The sequence below is a fragment of the Eucyclogobius newberryi genome, unplaced genomic scaffold (genome assembly GCF_026437365.1).
Source record: "Eucyclogobius newberryi isolate DKJ021-1_F unplaced genomic scaffold, fEucNew1.0.hap1 SCAF_12, whole genome shotgun sequence".
NCBI classification, from domain to species: Eukaryota; Metazoa; Chordata; class Actinopteri; order Gobiiformes; family Gobiidae; genus Eucyclogobius; species Eucyclogobius newberryi.
Window position 1 is genome coordinate 8,268,061 of NW_027315746.1, and position 10,085 is coordinate 8,278,145.

Sequence of the window (10,085 nt, forward strand, 5' to 3'; positions counted from 1 at the left end):
TCACACTTCTTGCCAGTATCTTGGAGCATGATTTTCTTTTACTTTGTCTTATTGTCACTTTTCCTTTACTTCTCTCCTCTCCCTCCCCCCGCGCTCTCTCTCTCTCTCTCTCTCATTCACTCCTCTTCCCTCTCTCTTTCCTTCCTTCTTGCATCTCCCCCTCTAATCCTTCCTGTCCACTCTCCATTTCTCCAACATTCTCCCTCAGTCGCTTCGATGCTTTTTCCCCACTCTCACCTTGTTTCACCCCAATTTCCCCCCTCTCTCTCTTCCCTCCCTGTACTCACTCCCTCCCTCTCTCAACCTCCCCCCCTTCCCTCCCCCCATCTACTTTCCTCCCCCTTTCCCTCTTTATTTCTCCCTACAGCCCTTTCCCTTGCTCTTGTCTTCCCTTTCTCCCTCTAACCCTCTCTCTTCCTCCCTCTCTCGCTTCCTTCTCCCTCTCTCTCTCTCTCTTCATTAGACTGCCAGTGCGTGTGTGCTTCATTAGCCTTTATTCCCTTCTCTCTTTCCATCTCCCTCTCTCTCTCTCTCGCTCTCTGTATAATTAGTGCTTCTGTGTTTGTCCAGCATCTTTCAAAAACAGTCACATCTCGAGGCCAATTATCATTCAGATGGATAACACACCGACGCCTCGCGGATCGACTTCAAACCGCCGCAGCCTCTCAAGAATGTAAATAAAATCACAGGATAATGATTGGGGCGTGGAGAGGCGCGTTGCTCTGGGGACGAGCCGACCGAGACGGAACCGGATGACTTTTAGGGACGCGTGGCCCACTTCAGACTGAGGAAAGTGGGCAAAACAGAGGCTAAAACCAAGTCAAGTCTGGTGTATGCGAGTGTGCACCGTTATGAGTCACAGACTTATACCAGTTTAACTCCTAAAAATGAGCAATTAACAAGTCAAAACTAAGTGAGACAGAGAAGATGACTAAAATCAAAGACTAAGACGACGATAAAGAAGATGACTAAGAAAATGACTAAGACGACGACTAAGCGGACGACGACTAAGACGATTAAGACAAAGACGACTAAGACGACTAAGACCAAGTCGACTAAGCAGACGACGACTAAGACGACGACGACTAAGACAACGACAAAGACTAAGACGAAGACGACTAAGACGACTAAGACCAAGTCGACTAAGCAGACGACGACTAAGACAACGACGAAGACTAAGACGAAGACTAAGCAGACGACTAAGACGACGACGACTAAGACGACTAAGACCAAGTCGACTAAGCAGACGACGACTAAGACAACGACGAAGACTAAGACGAAGACTAAGCAGACGACTAAGACGACGACGACTAAGACGACTAAGACCAAGTCGACTAAGCAGACGACGACTAAGACTAAGACGAAGACTAAGCAGACGACTAAGACGACGACGACTAAGACGACGCCGACTAAGACAACAGTCACAATTAGTCAATTCATTGATGCAGCCCGGCTAAAAATTCTACCTTTGAAATAAAAAAAAGTCCTCAAAATGTTGCTTACAACCAGAAGGAGGCAGAAACTTACAATTTGGTCATTCACATACAGTAGTTTTATGGAGAAAAAGCACCACTGGACACACTTAAGAGACCAGCAGTAAGAAGAGCTGTAATGTTTACGTTAGGTTAAAAATCATGATGATCTATTCTAATCTAGGCAACGTTACATTAATAACATTACATTACATTTTTTAACCTTAATTGGGGAATCAAGTCACAATATAAATGTGTTGTTCAGTCCAAAAAACACGATAAGTCCAAACTTTGGAAAATTCTCACTGAAGTCTACCTCAAATCACACCTGTCCAATGAGACGTGGCCTGATGGACACAACTTGTGGTCTCTGGGTGGTTTAACCTTGATTGCACTCAGACCGAACAGCATCTGGAGTCTGATTCTAACCTGCTCCACTCGTCCACAATCAGACAAACTTTGGACGCTCGCCATTTTACACCGGGCGCACTGGACCTGACGCCGCCCTGACATAAAAAGACCTTTACAGTGTCACCGAGAAAAAAGAGAAATGACCAATATCGTGATATTCTACATCATTTCACCCATTTGTAACAGGGAAAGGGATGTCAGGATTATTCGGTTAATCGATAATTGTGATTATTCATGTCACAATATTAATCACAAAAAAAATAATAGGTGTGATGAACCAAAATTAGGTGGTTTTCACATTGAAAACACATCACTGCTGCCCTGGGACAGACTGACTATAATGGCTGCCAGTCTGTGACTTCAATCATTTCCTCATGCAGGCACAGTTAGGTCTAAGACAGGTCTAAGACAGGTCTAAGACAGGTCTAAGACAGGTCTAAGACAGGTCTAAGACAGGTCTAAGACAGGTCTAAGACAGGTCTAAGACAAGTCTAAGACAGGTCTAAGACAGGTCTAAGACAGGTCTAAGACAAGTCTAAGACAGGTCTAAGACAAGTCTAAGACAGGTCTAAGACAGGTCTAAGACGGGTTTGATTCAAGCAAGATCTAAACAAGGACTAAACATGGAGTCAGCCAGGTCCAACCCTGCTCAAAACCTGGTCTAAATCAAGTCTTAGTCAGGACTAACCTTGTTCTAAGAGCCAGTCCAGGACTACACCAAGAGCAAACAAGTGTGGTCCAGAACTCAGGACTAACCCAATAATGAATATCAAAGTAAACCAAACCCAGTTGTCTATAGTTCATAAAAGGTACAAGTATTATTAAAAGTGAATATTATGCATGACACCGGTGCATTCCCGTTCTTCTCCTTGGACGTCCTGGACTTGGACTGCCACTCTTTCTCCTCACACTTCAAACAAACCTCTCCATAAAGACGGACAGCTACGGCAGCGGCTTGTAAAGTAGCCTGCGGTTTTAAAAAAAAGACCTCCTGATCACTCCTGGTAGACTTCGCCCGCGTGTTGTCTCCTCTCGCACACGTGTAGCGCAATGTTTGAACACTCCAGCAAACCCGACGTGCTCCTCGCCACTTCATTAGCATCAGAATAAAAAACGCGCCGAGAGCCTTGACGCCTCACTTTCTTTGCTTTGTGCGATCATCAATCACCTGGGTACACTTATTTCCGACGCGGTAAAGCCATCATGAAAAACGTGCATATTTAATTTCATTCTTCGCTGGCGCGCACAAAGGAAACTGCCACGCTTCAGGACTCCTCTTTGTAATCGACTGTATTAAATCGGAGTTACCTGAGAACGGGAGAGGAAGGTTGTTTTTTGGAGGACTCGCAAAAGTTACTCAAATGATTGCAGGAAATGAAGCCCCCGTTCCGCTAGTGTAGATCATAGTTACAGGGCTGTGCGGTGAATCGAACTTTAAAATCGAAAACGAGATTTTTTGTCATTTCTAATAGTCAATGATCAACTTTTTCTTTTCTTTTTTTTTTTATAAATCGAGAGCTCCACAGACAATCCTCTGCAAGTAAAAGCATGATTAGGGTTCAGACTTTGGCGGAAAAACTTTTGACTATCTTTGTGGTTCAATGACGTCGATTAAAAGTCACAATTCTCCAGCGAAGTATTACTTAAAGTCCATTGCAGACCTAATCAACAGCTCTATAAAACACACTGAGCGAACCAAAATTCTAATCGCTTTGGTCATAAGTGAGCTTTAGCGAGTCGAACAAACCACTTCTACGACAAACTAGCTCATGACAAAAACTGTTTGGCTTCGTATTTGTTGCAGTTCATGTTTTCCAAAGATATTGTAGATTTAGAGAAGGGTTTACTGGCATTCTGTGGCGTGAAATATGATGATATTTTGATGTTAGCAATATATATTTATTGACTTGAAACCGTCTAGCCACAGCATGAACCCAACTCAAGATCAAGACACGGTTAAGGTCCAAACCAGGTCCAAACCAGGTCTGAACCAAGTCTGAACCAAGTCTGAACCAAGTCTGAACCAGGTCTGAACCAAGTCCAAACCAGGTCCAAACCAGGTCCAAACAAGGTCTAAACCAGGTCTGAACCAGGTCTGAACCAGGTCTGAACCAAGTCTGAACCAGGTCTGAACCAGGTCTGAACCAGGTCTGAACCAGGTCTGAACCAGGTCTGAACCAGGTCTGAACCAGGTCTAAACCAGGTCTGAACCAGGTCTGAACCAGGTCTAAACCAGGTCTGAACCAGGTCTGAACCAGGTCTGAACCAGGTCTGAACCAGGTCTGAACCAAGTCTGAGCCAGGTCTGAACCAGGTCTGAACCAGGTCTAAACCAGGTCTGAACCAGGTCTGAACCAAGTCTGAACCAGGTCTGAACCAGGTCTGAACCAGGTCTGAACCAGGTCTAAACCAGGTCTGAACCAGGTCTGAACCAGGTCTAAACCAGGTCTGAACCAGGTCTGAACCAGGTCTGAACCAAGTCTGAGCCAGGTCTGAACCAGGTCTGAACCAAGTCTAAACCAAGTCTAAACCAGGTCTAAACCAGGTCCAAACCAAGTCTAAACCAAGCACAGACAATCCACTGCCAGTAAAAGCAGGATTTGGGTTCAGACATTTGACAATTTTTGTGGTTCAATGACGACGATTAAAAGTCATAATCCTCCAGCGAAGTATTACTCAAAGTCCAATGCAAAACATAATTAATACGACTATAAAAGACACCGAGCAACCAACCCGTCCAAACTTTGAATCGCTTTGGTCACATCTTTTGGGGGCGCCATATGAAAATAATAACAAAGGTCCCGCCCAAGACCAATGAGCTTTAGCGAGTCGAACAAGCCACTTCTACGACAAACTAACTCATGACACGTTTGATTTGGCTTCATATTTGTTGTGGTTCAGGTTTTCCAAAGATATTGTAGAATTATAGAAGGGTTTATTTGCATTCTGTGGCGTGAAATATGACCGTTTATCGTGATATTTTGATGTTAGCAATAAATAAAATCGCACTTGAAACCGTCTAAGCACGAACCCAACTCAAGATCAAGACATTATTCGGTTTGCGACTGCGTTTATGCCGATCTACCGTCGATCATCGCCGTGTAACTCCATCCAGTGCCGATGCCGGTAACGGGAAGTGTGTCAAGTGTTGCGCTCGTGAAGTGCAGGTTCTTTGGATGTCGTGGAAATGAAAAGCCGAGTGGATTTCGGCGCGATCGGGTTGCAGCTGCCAGAGGAGTGCTACTCTGCGCTGATCTAATTATCACATCGAGTGTTATCGCTACACAACAAATGCCTCTGCCGCGCGCTGCTCCGGCCACACACACGCACACACACGCACGCACGCACGCACACGCACACGCCATCGCACACACACACACACACACACAAACGCCATCGCACACACACACAAACGCCATCGCACACACACACACACACACACACAACGCCATCGCACACACACACACACACACACACACAAACGCCATCGCACACACACACAAACGCACAGAAAACATGCAGGGTTCGTGAGTCTGGTGGGCACAAGTATATTATCACCCCGACTTAAACCTGATAAATCCTTTGCTTTTTTCCATCTTTTATGTTATTGTTCTCACGTAGTTTGATGAATATATACATTTGAATGAATCATGTGCGATACTATCATACTCATACGCAATAATGTCATATTCATGTGCATATAACTGCTGTAAATAAGTGCATTTACTTTTGCCACTATTATTATTATTTTTGTCTTTTTATGTCTTTTATTTTTTTCTTTATATTCCCTATTAAGAATGAGAGGTTTTGTCTACAAGAGTTTTTCTATCAAGAGTGTTTTTTAAAGCTTCCTTTAAGTTATCCGTTCTTTTACTTCTGTACCTACTTGCGTTGCAACACCAAAATTTCCCCATTGTGTGGACAAACAAAGGCTCATCTTATCTTATATGTAGTGATGAGGGTTAGAAATGTCTAATATTTATACATTTTTTACTGGTTGCAATATAATGGAGTGCGTTTTTTCCACTTACTTTCAGTGCAGTTCTTACTTATTCATTGGTTGAAACAAATCTACTACACCAGTGAGCTTGAAAAGTTGAAAGAGTCAATACTACTTAACATTAAATGGATATTCTGAAGTCGAGTTTTTTTTAACCAATGTAGATTCAATCGTAGAGGTGGGAAATATAGTAGAAATGTCGCACTTGTTGCTTCGTAGAAATGCATAATTAGAATATTGAGTGCATCGTCTGTAAATGAGATGATTACAAATGAGCAAAAAGAGACAAACGTCTACATTTTCCAAAAAAAGGGTACGATTCTGCCCTTTTGTGGCTCCATTTTACGTTTCGTGCAAAAGCTGAACCTCAAACAAGACATTTACGAGAAATATTGTCCGATTATCGTCATCTATCGTTATTCACTTCAGAGTGTGCAGCTTTCAAAACGAGCAGCAGATCCTTTAAAACCTGCCCAAGTCCCCGTAACTACCGAATACCAGACCACCTGAACCGCCTCGGTCCCCACGCGGCGTGACAAACCCGCACTCGCACACAGACTCGTGGTTAATCCGGCGCCAAAACGCGTCCGATCGATTCCTCCTCGGTTTTACATATTTACGCTCGCACCCGCGCAATTAGGAGCACTTTTATCGACGGCCTCGATGCCGCTGGGGGCCCGGGCCGGTCTGATGAAGCTACGCGCCCCCCGGGGCTCTGGGGGGGGGGAGGGGCCGGCCTGATCGGATTCACACCCAAATGGACAGGACTGGGAGAGAGCTGCGGGCCCGGTATCGACTGCGACTGTTTAACAACCAGACGCGGTGCTGAGATAACCGTAGGACGAGGCTCTGATGCACAGGAGGAGGGCGGGGGAACTCGAACTTCACTTTTAGAGGCGCGAAAACAGAATTACAATTGTCGTTTTGGCAAGATGTCGAGTGTCGAGTGCATCGCGAAGGCTCGTTCGCAATGACCACGGCAGAAACGTGCAGCGTAACTCGATGAACGAAATAAAACCTGCTCGTGATGACGAACGGCAGAAAAGTATCGTTTATCGTGTTATAGCGGTGACACCAAGACTCGTCAGGTGCGTTGCCATAATATCGTCTCAATATCGCCATGGAGGTAGATACACTGCGGTATTCACTGTCGCCAATATCGCCCACTCCGAATTTAGCAGGATTTTAAAAGGTGTAAAGTTCACAGAGTAAAGAAGCCCATTATAAAACAGTTTTTTGGATTGAAATATGACTTCCCACCGTTCATAATCGAGCTGAGTGACGAGTACATTTCTACCTGTAACGGTCAATGAAAATACGGTGAGACGATCGTGGTCGACAGTAAATGCAGTAAATCCACTCCAAAACACAAAGCTGCGCGATATTTATCAATCCAAGCGTCTTGAGCACAATACACGACTATTTATTCAGTGTTTGTACTTGAAATACACGTGTAATTGTGTATCAAGTCAATACCCATCAACACCGACTTATATTTTAAACAGATCAATAAAAGGAACTGTAATCCGTAACTAATATTTACTGATCTAAAAACAGCAATGTCGGACCGGCACTAGGGATATAGTGTGTACAAAAAATATATACTGCGTACATATTTCAGGTGCGTGATGTATTTGGAGAAAGGATGTGTGTCTAAAGTTCCACCTCCTCTGAAGCGGTGGTGCTCCAGCTCCTGTGAGAAGTGAAGCGGGCTCCTCAGCCTCATCTGTGTCATGTTTAATGTGAGCCATGCTGCCCCCAACAGGCCGCAGAGAGAAGTGCACTCAGCGTCATCTGCGTGTAACAGACACCGCAACCACAAACAAACAAACAAACAAACAAACAACAGCATGCCATACGGGTTTTTTACATTTCAATCTCAATTTTAAACACGTGATAGCATTTTAAAACCCTTTACAGTAAAAAAAAAAACACATAGACACAGATTTATACAGCAAAGTGGTATAAATCTATAAATTATTAACTTAAAACGTCGAATATAATTTAGTCAGACTCACAATTTAGACAACATTTTCCAGAAACTTCATTTGATAGATCTTTTGTTCTGACTTAGAAACCTGCAAATAAGCGTCAAATGACATCTTGAACTATTGACAATGCTCCATGATTTAAATTGTTCCTCTTTTTGACATTGCCCTTTGTTTTATGTTGCACAGAATCACCAAGACAAGTTTCTATGTTTGTGAATTCTGTTCATTGACAATTGCAATAAACCCATTCTGATCCTGACCATCAGTGACATCAAATTCACGACCAAAAGCATCAAACCCGTCACTGTTTTTCACGTGACTTCCATCTAACTTCTGCCAGTGGGACTCCCGTTGTGCAGGAATCGATTGGCACGGGTGAATGTGGGCTAATGCACCTTTTTAACATAGATAATGCTTCAATTCACCCGAAATGGCCCCTCCGGGTGCAGCGCGGGGAATGTTAAGTCCGCCGGGCGCATCGGAGGGCGAAGCGGCCAAGGTGAAACGCGCTTCAACTTCATACGAATCGTTTCAATGAATATGTCACGATTCACTCCCGATTTCTGAAGCACCAAGGTCACGCAGAGGGGTAAAGCAACAACGCGACGTACAAGAAAGAAAGAGTGGGCACAAAAAAGCCCATTTGGAACAGAAAGCGGACCGTTATGTCAAGTTAACGTCAAACGTGGCCATGTATAATATGTATAATCCCCTTTTACGCATGATCAATAACTGGATCAACTTTGCCAAATGTAGATTAAACACAGAATCTACTTCTTGCAACACGTAAATGCAACTAGATTCAAATAAATGCATGGCAAAGTTAAGATTTCAGAGCAAACGCACACTTTTTAAATCAGCATTACGCACGCAAATTGACCAAAAGACATGGCTAGAATGCAACTTTATTAACTTGACCTCGTATCATGACATAGCCTATAATAAAAAAACAATCTTCAAATAATCTATAGGTGCAATTAGTGGCTGCCTGCTTTACAATCAAAGTCAAGTAAAGCCATGGCACATTGTGACGCGCGCAAGTTCAACTCCAGCGCCTCCGGACTCAGAAAAACACGGGGGGGGGAAAACATCTCTTCTTCACAAATCCGAGTCACGCCGTTCATCTTAACCGATTACCCGCGCCGCTTTGGAGGTGCGGGCGACTGCAATTTGTCACAACCAACGCGGACACTGTCGGAGTTCACCCGGAGTTCACCTTTATCACAGATCTGAGACGTTATCGCGCGTAAAAGCGAATATAACGGGTCAAGCGCGTCTCTCTCAGGTCAATCACATCGGACCAGAACTTGTCAAGGTGAAGTTAAAAAGGTAAAAAAGGTAAAAGGGGTAAAGAGAAAACGTGGGAGCACTTTGCATGGTCAATCTGACCGCGACGCGCACCTGCTCAGCGCCGCCGTCGCAATTAAAAGAACGGAGCGGCTCGTTACGCGCGGAATTCGGTCACGTTCCTGGGTCAAAAACCGACACCAACCACGTCCTAAACTCTGCAAACAACGCGCGCAATCGAAACGGCATCGGCGACAAGTTCAAACTGCGCAGCAAAAAGCGTTGGAGATGCACGTTTTACCTTTGAAAACTTCACCCCGCGCGGACAGCAAAAGGGTCATCGCGGCCAAGAGGCAATTGATAACTTTATCCATGACGTCGGAGGCTGGAGCCGCGTTAACCCCCAGTCGCGGGGTTAACTCAACTGCTGCGGACTCGTCTCCTAAACTTGCTTCCCTTTTTCCTTTTCTTTCTTTTCTCCTTTTTGGTTTCCCTTCCCGACCGACCTCTCCGCGCGCGCTGCTGCTCGTCCAAATGTGGGGAGGCTGTGGGTGTCCGCGGGGTACAAGCGCGCGCGCCTCTCCCGGGGTTTTAGTGCTGGAAGTGGAGACTTGGAGACGGAGGAGGAGGAGAGCCGTGAGTGAGTGAGTGAGTGAGTGAGTCCTGATTCCTGAACTGCGAGTGTGAGGAAGAGGAGGAGGAGGAGGAGGAGGAGGCGAGAGGTCCGGGAGTGTGTGCGGGGGCTGCAGGAGCGCGCTGTGGCCGCTAGAGGGAGCGGCAGCGCGGATCCAATTGCGCTGATGCGGAGCAGCTGTGGACACTGGAAACAGTATTGAGTATAGAATGTATTTATCGTCATGGAGAATGCTCCAACGTATGGTTTTAACTTTCCACCGCCATAAAGTTACATAATATGCCTTTAACT

The 10,085-nt window shown here is 45.0% G+C and overlaps 1 protein-coding gene across 3 annotated transcripts in view; it reads right to left on the bottom strand.

Annotated features, from left to right (window-relative positions):
• LOC140356020 (receptor-type tyrosine-protein phosphatase mu-like) overlaps positions 1 to 9,620 on the bottom strand; it is a 362,562-nt gene extending 352,942 nt beyond the window's left edge. For all 3 annotated transcript variants that reach the window (XM_072440712.1, XM_072440711.1, XM_072440710.1), the window contains exon 1: positions 9,462 to 9,620. In XM_072440712.1, the coding sequence (XP_072296813.1) occupies positions 9,462 to 9,534 (73 nt within the window). In that variant the 5' untranslated portion in view covers positions 9,535 to 9,620. The remainder of the gene's footprint in view (positions 1 to 9,461) is intronic.
• Between the last annotated feature and the right edge of the window lie 465 nt (positions 9,621 to 10,085).